At 50.6% G+C, this 13,702-nt stretch overlaps 1 protein-coding gene across 4 annotated transcripts; it reads right to left on the bottom strand.

Annotated features, from left to right (window-relative positions):
* Nucleotides 1-4,738: 4,738 nt before the first annotated feature.
* ECSCR (endothelial cell surface expressed chemotaxis and apoptosis regulator) lies at nucleotides 4,739-13,162 on the bottom strand. 4 transcript variants are annotated; one of them, XM_008691531.2, is made up of 10 exons: nucleotides 13,056-13,162; nucleotides 9,596-9,640; nucleotides 9,257-9,307; nucleotides 9,088-9,147; nucleotides 8,463-8,600; nucleotides 7,159-7,272; nucleotides 6,674-6,772; nucleotides 6,427-6,463; nucleotides 5,255-5,351; nucleotides 4,739-5,085 (listed from the first exon to the last, which is right to left on the bottom strand). In XM_008691531.2, the coding sequence occupies exons 1-10, from the start codon at nucleotides 13,114-13,116 to the stop codon at nucleotides 5,077-5,079; spliced, it is 711 nt and encodes a 236-aa protein (XP_008689753.1). In that variant the 5' UTR covers nucleotides 13,117-13,162; the 3' UTR covers nucleotides 4,739-5,076. The 4 variants fall into 4 exon arrangements, with proteins under 4 accessions (XP_008689753.1, XP_040478302.1, XP_040478303.1 ...); XM_040622368.1 differs by having other exon boundaries at nucleotides 9,257-9,304; XM_040622369.1 differs by lacking the exon at nucleotides 9,088-9,147.
* Nucleotides 13,163-13,702: the final 540 nt, after the last annotated feature.

The raw sequence follows: 13,702 nt of genomic DNA, 5'->3' as shown, positions 1-13,702 counted from the left end.
ACCCTACGAAATTAGTAAAAGAGAAGTAAAATATTCCTGCGTTTTCCCACTCAGGTCTGCATGGGGCCTAGCAAAGAATAAAAGCAATTCTCATAGCATCCTTACTGATTCATGCCTGCGGGTGAATTGGGATGGCCAAAGATCAGGTTTCAAAAGTAAAAAATGATCAATTCATTGCAAAACAAAATATTACTTGGAATTCATTGAGATCTTACCCAGGAAGACCACATCAGTATACCAACTATGATATCAAGCAGCAGCTACTTAGGCATTTGGGGTGGGACTGGGAGATGATCAGCAGGAGACATAAATTGGTGGGGTAAAATCCTCCAGTCATATGCAGTTCTGTCCCTTCCCTGCAGTCAGTGGTGGCCCTAGGATATATGAGCATCAGTGTGCTCACAGAAGACTGGGTTCTAAAGAAGCCACTCGTGCTTTGCAGACAAGGAAACTGATCAGGGTTATACATTAGGTGATTAAATATAAGAAGGAAGTTTATTTGGTTTTGGAAAACTAGACAGACTGCTCTAAAATATGGACAAGGGAAGGGGGGTATGCCTTAGAGTCTAAGGGCACACGGCTAAGGTCTGGAAGTACTCAGAGATGTCAGAGTGCTATGAAGTGAGAGGTATCTGGCTGGGGGTTGCTAGAGCACTGCAGGGAGTAATAGGATTGAGAAGAGGTACTGTGAATTATGGGGCTACTTAGGAGTAAGGTCCAGGCTCAAGAATGCTGAACAAGATTTGGGAAGCTGCAGCCTTTTGGAAATGTCTGGTACCTCAACAACCTTTTCCATCGTCCTCTGAAACCTCGCTCCCCACTTTTTTTCTAGAAGACTCATTTACTCCTACATCAGTAAAAAATGGCTCAGCATGGCAACCTTGTCAGATGTTGCCAGCAAATGTACCCTTTAGCTCATTTACACCTCAGTTAACACTACTAGATGAATGTTTCTATGAATGTAGCACTAGGACTAACTTAGAACTCCAAACCTCAACATTTAGAACACTTCTGTGCCAGTTTGGGCTTAAGCACACCAACCGCTCAACAAAATAATTCCCACTATCAAATTCAGTCTATTTGGTAAAAGAGGAAGCTGTGAGCTCAGAAGGTTCAGGATGGAGGTGCCGGGGAAAGTAACCAGCAGGAGGAGTGAGGAAGCAACTGGGAAAGAAACAAGGGAAGAAAACTTGGGATCTTTGAGGCGGTTCTCAAGGAGAAGGAGTAGAAAGAAGTTCAAAGAGGTGATAAAGGACGTCCACAAATCCAGAGGGAGACCGCTGAGCAGAGCCACACAATGTTTTCCAACGGATTCAAATAGAATTGATTAGTACTAGTCTGGCTTTAGGAAATTATGTGCATGTACTAGGCCAAGGGGCCTGCAGTGGTCCTTCATCTGCTAAACCATTTTACTGAGAGCCAGCCTCAGATTTCTATCAGTTTTCTCTACAATACTTGTTAAGGGGCGCCTGGGTGGCTTAGTCAGTTAAGCGTCTGCCTTCGGCTCGGGTCATGATCTCAGGGTTCTGGGATCAAGCCCCGCATTGGACTCCCTGCTCAGCGGGGAGCCTGCTTCTCCTTCTCCCTCTGCCTGCCTCCTTGCCTACTTGTGACCTTTCTCTCTGTCAAACGAATAAAATCTTTAAAGAAAGAGAAATATTTGTTGAACTGTACTGAATTTGTGCTGGTGATACTGAGGTTTGCCTTGTGCCCTGTATGACTGAGATGCTGCCCCATCTATCCCTGGAAGAAAGATACTGAGTAAATGTTCCTTCTGGCCAACTGGGCCTGTGTGCCTGAGCTGGTTTGTTGGTTGCCCTCCCATAAGATGGGGGAAGAAGCAAAAGAAGGACACTCTGTAGTAACCACCCCACCCCACCACCTGTTCCTGTGTTGGGGCCATGTAGTCCTGTGTTAGAATAGGGAGGAAGCTGTCTTGTAAATGGCCACCATCCTGTTGTCTAGACATCAAGGAAGAGCTACTGTCTCAGGCAAGTTGCAGGGGCTGCAGAAGGCTGCACTCGGATTTCCTATCAGAGGTGGGTTCTCGTATTTGCATAAATAGCAGGATCTTCTAGCAGAACTCCTTCTAATGTAGTTTGCTAGAGAATTAAGTGAATTCCTCCTTGCCCCCTTCTCGAAGGAGAGCTATTTAGCAACAGGAACACCAACATGGCTAATGAAGAACTACAGTGTTGGTTTCTGGGTGAAAGCCATCCAATCTCATGTTCATACCAGTTCACGCCCTTTCCCTCACATATAAATACCTTATGACTAACGGCTCATATCTGCAGGACATTGTCCGGAGTCAGGGGGAAGTTTGTGGCCTTAGAATGGAGACACCAACTGAGTTACCTAGAGTGAACCTCATGCTCTTGACCTAATTAGTCCAGTATGATAAGCAGCAGGATGAAGTGCCCATGGCAGCCAGAATAGCAAGCACGATTCCAACAGAATCCAGTGCTTTTAGGCATTGTTATGTCACCTGGAGAGTTCTATCCCAATGATGGGTTTTTGTGTGTGCTGGAACTGGTTAGGAAATCATGTGCTTTCTGCAGTGTGGCTTAAATAAATATATCTGAGTTATTTTTTAAAATGCTGTAGTATTTTGGAGGCGCCTGGGTGGCTAAGTCAGTTAAGCATTTGACTTCGGCTCAGGTCATGATCCCAGAGTCCTGGGATCGAGCCCCGCATCAGGCTCCTTGCTCATTGGAGAGCCTGTTCTTCCTCTCTCTCTGCCTTCCTCCCCACCAACTCATGCTCTCTCTCTCAAATAAATAAATTCTTTTAAAAATGCTGTAGTATTTTTATTTTTTTATTTTTATTTTTTTAAAAAGATTTTATTTATTTATTTGACAGAGATAGAGACAGCCAGCGAGAGAGGGAACACAAGCAGGGGGAGTGGGAGAGGAAGAAGCAGGCTCCCAGCAGAGGAGCCTGATGCGGGGCTTGATCCCATAACACTGGGATCACGCCCTGAGCCGAAGGCAGACGCTCAACTGCTGTGCCACCCAGGCACCCCAAAAAATGCTGTAGTATTTTTTAAAATGCTGTAGTATTGCTTTCATAGGTTGGAAATAGACTCTGAGACTCTGAGATTTGCATGCTGAAGGTTTACTGGTGAATGCTCCTGCGAACAAGAGCTGTGAGGAGTAAGGGAAGCAGGATAGGACAGAGGGGAAAATGGAAGCAAGAGGTCCAGGTGTTTATCCCACCCCCCCATTATCAACCAGCTATGAGCCCTCAGCAGCTGATGCTTTTTTTTTTTTCTTCCAATTTTAGCAGCCAACACTCCTAACAGCTGGGGAAACAGCACGTTGACCTTGAAGTGGGACCTGGGTGGTGATACTCCCCATTGTCTACTGAAATTGCCAACGAGTACTTTTTCTTCCCATGTGTCTCCACATTTAGTATTCCATTTTGCCTCCCCAGTAGCTACCAAGGGCCAGGTGGGGATCATTCTTCCCTTGAGACACAGGGAAACCTTAAGTCTAGAGAATGTAGAAGACTTGTCCAGACTCACCTAAGACTTGTCTCTGGCTTCCACCCAGAGTGATCTCTACTCAAAAGATTGTGTTCATTTTTTTCTTACACCTAGAGTTTATAGAACTGTAAAATAGAAGAACCAGAAAAGATAGTGAAGGCCAAGTAGTCCAGCCACCTTGCCTTAAAAGTAAGAAAACAGGCTGGGATCTGGGCAGTGATTTGCCCAAGTCTGGCCACAAGTCTGCTGCACAGCTCAGCCTGTGACGGCATTCCCGCCCTGGAGGGCCAGTATTTATGACCTTCGATGTGCTGGGCACCGTGTACCAAATAGGAGCTACAGACGTGACTAGATTTCAAGCCTTGTCCTAGAAGACTTTAGAATCCAATAGGTTTCTTCAGTCCGCTTGAATAGTTGCAAAGAAACAGAGTGAAGTTTTTTGTTCCAGGCTTTCTCTCTCATATCACCTCGCAGAGTCTAAATCCAGAAGCAAATAGCATATTGTTGCACATTGTTCAGAATGGATAAGCTCCTTGTAATCTGAACCGCCAACTAGCAGATATTTATAAAGTTAACCCCTCTCTGCAGACATACACAAGTGACTCTTCCCCTGAATTTTCCCCAACCAAGATTCATTTCCAAACCAGTGTCATGGTGGAGATTTCTAAGAAAATGAGTAACTGCTCTTCCTCCTTCCCTTTAAAAAGCTTTAGAGTGTTTGTCACCCTTTATTCTCTTTCTAGGACACAAACGTTATAGCTGTATGGGGTATAGGGGGCGGGTGTTGGCGTATGAAGTCACAGACCTCCCTGTTCCAGACCTCCCCAGTGTTACTCCCAGAGCTAGGACCAAAGCGAGGCATGTCTACCCCAGGGCGGGCAGAGGACATTTGCCCTCATATTACTCAGCTCTCCCTGCTGGGCTTCCCTAGTCAGAATGTGTCGTGCTTCTCCTGTTCTCACTCTCCAGGTTCAAAGCGTCTTTACTGGTGAAGACTGGTCACTGTTTACAGCTCCCTTTTCTCTCTCCTCTTTTGAAGTGATTAGCCCCTCAGGCCCCCATTCCTTCTTAATGATCCAGGGGAACTGAGGCAGACCTGACAAAGTGTTCAGCCTGCCTCCCAGGTTGCCCAGAGAGCTCCCTCCAGGGGCAGAAACGTGGATCCGTGCCTTGCCCAGGAAGGGGGCCCCACGGCTGCTAGAGCACCGTTAACAAACACGCACGAGAGCACAGACCTTAAAAGAAACTAGACTGTCAGCTGGAAAATAACTTTAATGCAAAGTAGCAAGGGCCACTCCACTTTGTCATTTCCCTTGCTCTTGCTCTCCAAACTCCCCCTTCCTGCCACTGTGCACAGGTGGGAGGAGCAGGCTGTGTTTCTAGAGTGGCTGCCCATATGGGAAAGAGTCTCTCATACTGGCAGCTTGCTCCTAGATCTGGAGGAATGCTAGTGTCCTTTAGATCTTGGAGTGAGTGTGAAATAATAAAATAATTTATATGTGGTCCGTGCCTCTACCACTCCCATCGCCTTCCTCTTTACAGTCACAGGGCAGCTGCATCATCCTTGGACCCATGGGGACCCGACATTGCTTCTAAAGAACCTGCAAAATAAATACATCATGAAAAAGGGTGAGCTTCTCGGGAGCGGTGGGCTAGGGAAGGGGAGAGCAGAGCCTGCGTCTTTCAAAGTATCTCGTTTCTGGTTAAGGAACTAGAACCTGAAGGTGAGAGAAGGAGAGAGAAGGGAGGAAGGAACCAGGAACAATGTACCTTCTCTGCTGTGGGGCATCCTTTGCTGTTATTCGTGTTGATATTCTTCATGGAGATCAGGGTGATGCTGTCTTTCTCTCCATTGGCTGCAGAGCAGCTAGGGGTACAAAAGGAACATGGGCTGTAAAATGGAGGAGCAGGAGGGCAATGGGGTGGCAGGGAACTGTGGGGTCAAGTGTTGGAACGTTGATCTTTGTTTCTATAAACCTGTATTTGGTGATGGACCCTAATGAAATGGGAGTATGCTTGGAAGCCTGAAAAACTTGTATCTAAATTTTAGTTTTACTACTTGCTACGTGTGTGATCTTGACCAAGTGACAACCTCTCCAAGTCTCAATTTTTTCAAATGTACAGAATGCAGTATATCTGCCTTGAGAATTGCCGTAAGGATTTGAGATAATGTTATCTACCATAGTGCCTGGCACATACAAGATGTTCCTTAAATAAGTATTTTCTTATTTAAAGGAATGTATTAGAGGGGCACCAGGGTGGCTCAGTTGGTTAAGTGTCTGACTCTTGGTTTCGGCTCAGGTCATGATGTCAGGGTCATGAGATCGAGCCCCGTGTCAGGCTCTGTGCTCAGTGTGGAGTCTGCTTAAGTTTCTCTCTCCTTCTTCCTCTGCCCTTCTCCCCTCCTCTGTTTCTCTAAAATGAATCAGTAAAATCTTTTTGTAAAAGAGGGATATATTAGAATCTGAATGCCTACACTTTTCGTGAGGGAGTTATAGAGGCTTAGCCCTCAGGCTGAAGAGTTCCGGTTCATCTCCTGTCTCCTGATTGTTTCGTTTTAGGGTCGCCCCTGTCCTGCCCATCCCTAGCACTGGCCTCAGTGGTGGCCGTCAAGATTCCACGCATGCTTCTGCAAGCGTATGTGTGGAAGGCAGGAAGTGTCAGTCCTTTTTTTTTTTTTTTTTTAAGATTTTACCTATTTATGTTAGAGAGAGAATGGGGGAGGGGCAGAGGGAGAAGGAGAGAATCTCAAGCCGACTCCACGCTGAATGCAGAGCCTGACGCAGGGATTGATCTCACGACCTTGAGATCATGACCTGAGCTGAAACCAAGAGTTGGACGCCCAAATGACTGAATCACCCAGGAAGTATCAGTTTTCTCTTGGAGTCGGGGACTGAGAGGTCAGATAGAGGATTCCTCCCTTACACCTCTGACAGTCTTACCTTTCAGACAGCCCCGAACTGCCAGGTTTCTGGGGATCTGTAAAATATCCAAAGGCACAGGTGGGGGGTCACATGCTATAACTCAGAAGACCAACCTGTCCCTCAAAGCCCACCTAAGTGGACCACCCTCCCATCTCATCAGTGGTGCTTATGTGCCATTCTTTTTCTACACTCCAGTCCCAAAATGTAGCTCTTGGTCTCTTAGCAAAGATGGGCAAAGGGGGGCCCTGAGTGGCAGGGCATGTACCTTCAGACTCTTTGTTCTTGCGACATTTAAACCTTAGACTGACCACACTGACTAGGACGATCACCACAACCACCAGGATGACAATGAAGCTGATAACACCTGAACAGGGAGAAGGACAGGGTAAAGGAGAGGCAAAGGAGGGGTCCAAAGGGGGCAACAGAAGTCCAAATTCCCTTCCCAGTTAAGGGCTGTGTAGATAGGCTCTGAGAGCAAAGTGAATTCCCCTTCTCTGCTGAATGAATGCGTTCTCAGCCTCCCGCCACTGGCCAGCGTGAGATCCACAGCCCTGCCTCACCCTCCCGTAAGAACACAGAACCCAGCAGAGCCCAGAAGAGCTAACTGGAGGGCCAGTAGAGGCTCCTTCCTACCAGGGCCTTCTTCATCAGCCACGCCAAGGATTTAAACTTGTGTTTCCAGACCCAGAGTCCAAGTCAGCTCAGGGATGGGTTCTCCTGCCACTCTCCCCACCTTCTCCTGTCTCTTACCAAATGCAGCCACAGTGAGCACCGTCTCTGATGTGGGGCTGGGCAGGATGGACAAGTCTTCTCCTGTCCTCAGGCTCATGGTGGTTGATATGGGAGTAACATTTTGAGACGTATCTGAAATGGAATGGGGATGGGTGCATCACTGACGGGACGGGGATGGCCCGCCAGAGAGAGCTAGCTGCTTCCCCAGGTAAAGAACTGCAGAAGGCGCTCATGCCCTGCAAAAAAAGACTTCCTCGTTGCCACTCAGACCGGATCTCATGAGGATGGAGGTTGGAACTGGGTAATGTGGGATCAGGTGAACTGCATTCCTGGTTGCTCATGTTACTAGCTCCAGGGGACTCCAAAAAGTTCAAGATGCCTCCCCTGTTATTCTCTTCCCACCATCTCCTTGGGGCCCATTGATGCTCCAGAGATAGGGAGCCAGACTGGGCAAGGTAGAGCCATCTGTGTTTTGCCAAGGGTTGAAGTGAGAGGAAAAAGCACATGGGGTGTTTACCCCAGGCACTGGTTTAAAAAGTCAGGCCTCCAGTTAAGGGGCACAAGTTTCTCGCCCTCTTAAAAAGTCGTAAGATCGCCCATCTCTTCCCCTCTTCAACTCTCTCTCTCTTTTTTTTAAGCTTTTATTTTTAAGTAATCTCTACACCCAACATGGGGTTTGAACTTGTAACCCTGAGATCAAGAGTCGCAGCTCCAGTGACTGAGCCAGCTAGGCGCCCCCTCTTCCACTCATTGTACTGCAGGTCTGATTGCTGTCCGTTTCCTTATTCGTACATGCACTGCCAAATAAGTCTGTGAGTATAAAAAAATCCCAGAGCCAAGAGGTAGGATGAGAGAAGGGGTCAGCGTGCTTCTTCATTGAGAGCTCAGACAGGACGTACCACTGCTGCCTGGGACAGCTGGGCCTGTGCCATGAAACAGCAGGGCCGCGATGGAGGTGTCCACCCCTCCCAGCTCTCCCCCATGCTGGCGCGGGAAGGTCAGCCTGCCCCGAAGAACATGTAGCCCTGGCTGAATGCCTTTGGCCTCCCTTTCCATCATTTTGGGTTCTACCTCTCCCATTCCCCTCCACGCCTTTGTCAGTTCTGAGTCCAGGCTCCTTTTGCCTTCATTGTGACCAGGCCCAAGGCTGTGTCTCTACTGCCCACCAAACTTCTCTCATCCCCAAACCGGGCTGCCACTGATGTGGATCCTGGCCCTGAGAGGCCTCTTTGTGGGGCAGAACCTGGGCCTCCTGGAGAGGAGGAGAAGGACCCCAACCAGACCTGACCCAGTGCTCCTGACCCTCAGCCCCAGGTACTCACCAAGTCCTGCTGTGTACTTCTGTGTCTGGGACTGAGTCACGCCCAGCGGGGACTGGGAGTGACCATCCACAGTGCTGGTGCTCGGTGTCACGGGTTTACTGGCCACCGCGAGGACCTGTGAGGCCTTCTCTGGAGCTGCTGTGGATTAGGAAGCATGCGTGGGCCTGCTTAGGGCCTTAGCCGGCATGTGCAAGGGGGCCCTCTTTTTTCCAAATCTTCCTTTTCTTTACTGCTTTCAATTCCAGAAGGAGCCATCCTCTCTTTTAACTTTGGGCCTTGACCTATACGGTTCCATCTGCCTGGAATATACCCTCCCATCCTCCACCCCACAGTCCTCATCTGGTTAACTCCCTCTTGAGCCTCAGCTTCCGAGGTCACTCATTCTAGCATGTCTTCCTGGGCCCCAAAGCCGGAAGCGGCCTACATCTGTGTCTGTCTGGGCCCTTGCAGCACTTTCTGCTTATGCTCGTCACTGCCCTTTCCCCCTGCCTTGTAGCTGGCAACATGAGGTCCTGTTCATTTGCCTGTTCCCCCACTAGGCTGTATTCTCCTGTAAGGCAGACACTGTGTCTGCTTCCTCACTGGGCCCTCCCCAGAGGACATCTGGATCTGAGCAGCAGAGTACCTGGGGTCCCAGTGCCGGCCAGAGGGCTTGGACTGCTGGACTCTGAGGAAGGGCTGTCTCCTGCGAGGACAGAGGCAGGGGGAGGTTGAAGGGGGCAGGTTGGGTGACACCCCACTCCCTTGTCCATCTGAGAACCCTGCCCCGGCCCTCTGCAGCCACACTCACTCACCTACGTTGGAAGAAAGTGGCTCTGCGGTCAGACTTTGACTGCTGAAGGCTCCTGAAACAAATCATCCGGGGCTGTTGCTCCGTCTCCCTCTCTTCTTTCCCGAAGCTGGAGTTTTCTAGTCTTTCTTCCTGCCTTCCCGCCCCCACCCCCACCCCTCTGCCATTCATCTCTCTCCTCTTTTGAGGCACATTAGCCTGGGTCAAGCTGAAATAGTCCCGAGATGAGCTCAGCCTTCGATGTCCTAAGAGCTCTGGCCCCAGCCGCAATTGCCTGAGGTCTGTGCTCCTCTTGCCCTTCCTAAGCTAAATGCCAGAGTAGACCCGGTGTGTTTGGTCTTACCCTGAGCGTGAGATGTCTGCATTGTCATGGGCTGGGAGTGGTGGCCTGCAAGAGAGAGCAGAACACTTTGACTAGCTTGGTGGGTCTCTTGCCCAACGCAGAGCCCACAGAAGAACCGAGGCTTTCCAAGCCTTCAGGCAGATACACTTGACAGAGGGCTGGAGGACGTGGCTCTGGCTCACAGGGCTAGCTTCCTCTGAAACCGTGACTCAGTAGCACCGTCACCACCACCTCATGGTTCAGTGTCCCAGAGTCCTTTCCTGTCTCTTTAATCCCATGTGGGTTTTATGCCAACCTGATAGGAGGTCAGGGGAAGGTTATTTCCAACTAGTGATTTGTCCAAGGACAGAGGGCCAGTGACCTGTGACATCTAGATAAGGACCTAGGACTCCAGGTTCTTGCTACCCCACCACTGAGCCGTCCATTTCTCCCTGTGAATATTGTCATCTTGGTCCTGCCCCCCAGGGAAGGCTGAGGGTAGCCTAACCTAATAAAATGAGGTTAGGGACTGGGGTTGGTATCCGGGCTGTCTCTCTGGTCCCCGCCTCCTTCCGAAGCTGGAAGGAGAATCACACAGGAAGTGAGTTCTGAGGTGTATGAAGGGGCCAGGGAAGCTCGAGAACACGTGGCCAGTTTTACTTTCATAGGCAGAGGCTACTTCAGAAACGGCCGTGTTGGCCAAACCCAGGGAGGAGCCAGTTACCAGGAGGCCCCAGTCAGAAGCCCTCATTGGCTTTTTTGTATGTACACGTGTACGCCTGTGGGCCTCTGGGCAGATGTGTACGTGTGCTTGTGTGCCCCTATGTGCGTCCCCTGTGTGTGTGGGACCTGAAAGGTCAGGTTGTGTTTGCTCATTTTCCACAATGAAATCATTCTTGCAACCTGTGAACAATGTGAAAGGAAAACAACGTGGGGAAGTGGAGCCGCCCAGCTGGGTTCCCGTCCCTCTGCCACCGCTGGGACCACAGCCTCTGGCCTGGCCCTCGGGCTCCCAGGCCCCCATCCACCGGGAAGTCCCAAGCCTGGGCCAGGGTGAGCGGAGGCGGCTGTGGGCCAGGGCCCTCCCAGCCTGTGGCAGCCTGCCGGTCTGTTTATTTTCCTTAGCCGCTGCCTTCCTCCATGGGGCTATCACTTGGATGGTGTGGATTTAATGGTTTCCAAGCCCAAGCCTGCCCAGACCCTGGCTGTGTTTTTCCAGGTCACTAGTCTCTGGTAGCCCCACCCCCGGCTTGGGTGGGGTGTCAGAGGGGGACGAACACTTGTCGGTGGTGCCCGAGGCTAGAGAGAACTGTGCCGAGCTGAAAAGGACCCTGAAGAACACCTTTCAAGGCACAGCCTGAAAACACCCATCAGTCACTGATCAAGCGTGTCCTAGGTTCCCCTCTGAGCTCTCTCAGGTTGTCACGTTAGCTTTTAGTGGGTGGTCACAGTGCACTGCCTTCCCGCAGATGTGGAAACAAGACCAGGGTCTTGGAAGGAGTTCCAAAGTCACAGGCTCCAAGTTCCAGAACCCTGTTCTCTGTCTTCTGGTCCCGTCCCCCTACCAGAACTTTCTGTCACCAGTGGATTCCTCTGTGAGTAGAGGAGGGACTTCGGGAGTATCTGTTTCTACAGGCCAGGCTGCCTCTGACCACGGGGCTTGCAGACAGCCCAAAAACCCCAGCCACAGAGATTTCTGACTTTCCTGTCTCTCCTCCCTAATCCCCACCTGCTTCATGACTTTCCAGCCTCTCCCTTCTCCCCCATCGCCAGCCCCATCCCCTATTTTCCTCAGCAGCATCATTTACTAGTTAAAAAATCCCAGCTTTTGGGGCGCCTGGGTGGCACAGCGGTTAAGCGTCTGCCTTCGGCTCAGGGTGTGATCCCGGCGTTGTGGGATCGAGTCCCACGTCAGGCTCCTCCTCCGCTATGAGCCTGCTTCTTCCTCTCCCACTCCCCCTGCTTGTGTTCCCTCTCTCGCTGGCTGTCTCTATCTCTGTCAAATAAATACATAAAATCTTTAAAAAAAAAAAAAAATCCCAGCTTTTGCAGTCTGACAGGTGTGAGTTCAAGTCCGAACTCTACCAATTCCTTTCTGACCTGGGCTTCAGTTTTCTCTTCTTTAAAACGCAAATGACTTTCATACCTCATAAGTGGTTGTGAGGATAAGAAAATTTATATAAAGCGCTTACCCCAGTGCCTGACAGACAGTCCACGCTCAATAAATGCTAGACATTTTTATTTTTGCACCATTCTCTCCAATCCTCCAAGTCTCTGTGTATCCAAGTCCAGTCTCCTTGTGGGCCCGAATACTCCCACAAAGGTTCCTCAAGGGGGATAGTAAGTGCGCTAAGATTTTGAGATGAGAGATGAGGAAACTCAAGAGACAAGCATGGCTTATGTAGAGTTTACACAGGGCATTTCGAGCCCTGACACTTGCCTGGGACAGTGCCCCCCCACGATTCTCGACTTTTAATCTCCTCCTCTGCCACTTCTGTGGTTTCTACAAGAGTCTAGGCCCCCAGCCCCAGATCAAATGTGTGACTCTGTCCTCTGGGTGTGGGTGTGGGTGAGCAATTAGAGTTTTACTCCCAGCCCATGGGCTTCTCCAGAAAAGTCTGACCTCTCCAGGGACAGCGTACTGGAACTCAGGCTTCCCAACCCCCACCAGGGGAGAGTCATCCTCCTTCCTCGTCCAAGCACTTCGCACTCTTTTCTGCTGCTCTGAGAGCAGGCTCATAAGCTTCCAACAGAGGACTGCTGGAGAGTGAGGTGGGGGTGGGGAAGGGATGACCAAAGGGAAGTTGCTGCCCTGTGAGTCAGAATCTCCTGGATTTCTCATGGTTCCCAGCAACTGCTCCTGAATTAGAGGACCCCTTCTGAGCTGCTTCACCCCTCATCAGCTAGCAGAGTCCAGTCTCAAAGGTGTTGTTTCCAGTCATCTCCTCTGGATGTCTTCTCACCCAGCCCCCCACCGGGCGAGGATGGCATGTGCATCCTCTCTGGTAAATAGTTCTTTGTATCTAACCTGAGTCCCTCTTGCTGTGATTTGAGCTTCCAGCCAACATTTGGAATTCCCAGGTTGTTACTCCTCATATGAAAGAAGAATAAGGATCACGTGTAAAGACCAAGGTACAGACAATTTTGTGCGAGAACATCCTGGAAGGAGCGTTCCGGCCTCAGTTTCACACCAAGAGAGTCACTTCCCACATTTCAGGAGGCCAGCCTCTGTGGGGGCCCCAGTTCACCCTGGAAATTTACCCACAAAAGGGTTTAACCACATCTCCACTTTACCTTGGCTCAGTAATGAGCACCCCCACCTCCAATTCAACTGGTTCCCTTCACGAGAAGGCTCTGGAATTTCCCTTGGGCACGGGCCTGGATGGAGAGCATGTGCCTCGTCCACCGTGAAGGATGGACAGGCGCCCAGGGCTGCCAGCTGCGGGAGAGGAACTGAAGCAGAGTGGCCAGTGCCTCTTACCTTGGAGTAGGAGGAAGCCAAGGATCGCCCAGCTCAGCTGCGTGGCTCCGGCGGTGCCCATGTCAGCTGGGTCTGTGGCGGGCAGGCAGCCGCTCCACGGTGGCTCTGTCCATAGTGGAGAAGAGAGAGGGAGTGCTGGGGCGGGGTGGGGGGTGGGGGCTGGCTCTCCAGGAGCTTCCTGTCAAAGAATAGAAGGAAACAGATTGGGACTGGCTCCAGGGGCCCTGCTCAGCCGGGCGGCCCAGACGAGGATGTAAGGCTGAAGCGGCAGTGACCGGCCCGGGGCTGTGCCCGGCCTGGGTAGAGCTACGGTGGTGTCTGTCTCCAGGGCCTTTCCACAAAGATCAGTGATGGCAACGAGACTCCATGCCCGCTCTTCCCCTCTGAGGGGTCCATCAGGTCCCTCCACACACCGTCTGGAGGCTTTTGGAGGTTTTCTTGGAGTCTAACTCCAATCCGTCCCCATACTGTTTCAGACCAGGTCCTCCTCTCCCATGACTGAGCCCTAAAGCTCGGCCCACCCACCACCCACGCTGCTCTGTAGACGCTGACTGCTTCACATTCCTCTCCCTCCCAATGCAGATGGGACTCCCAGCATCTTTCAGGGAGACCTTACAAACATTGTTCTTCTTCTTCTTTTTTTTTTT

The sequence above is a fragment of the Ursus maritimus genome, unplaced genomic scaffold (assembly GCF_017311325.1).
Source record: "Ursus maritimus isolate PB19 unplaced genomic scaffold, ASM1731132v1 scaffold_5, whole genome shotgun sequence".
Classification (NCBI taxonomy): Eukaryota; Metazoa; Chordata; class Mammalia; order Carnivora; family Ursidae; genus Ursus; species Ursus maritimus.
This window is presented reverse-complemented; position numbering and strand designations above follow the sequence as displayed.

What these genes read in the sequence shown, in the direction of transcription:
- ECSCR (XM_008691531.2), bottom strand. Translation starts at nt 13,116, where the DNA reads ATGGGCACCGCCGGAGCCACGCAGCTGAGCTGGGCGATCCTTGGCTTC. An exon ending in GCCACTTTCTTCCAACGTAG is followed by an intron (nt 9,148 to 9,256) that starts GTGAGTGAGTGT and finishes CTGTCCTCGCAG; the next exon opens with GAGACAGCCCTTCCTCAGAG. An exon ending in GGCCGGCACTGGGACCCCAG is followed by an intron (nt 8,601 to 9,087) that starts GTACTCTGCTGC and finishes CCTAATCCACAG; the next exon opens with CAGCTCCAGAGAAGGCCTCA.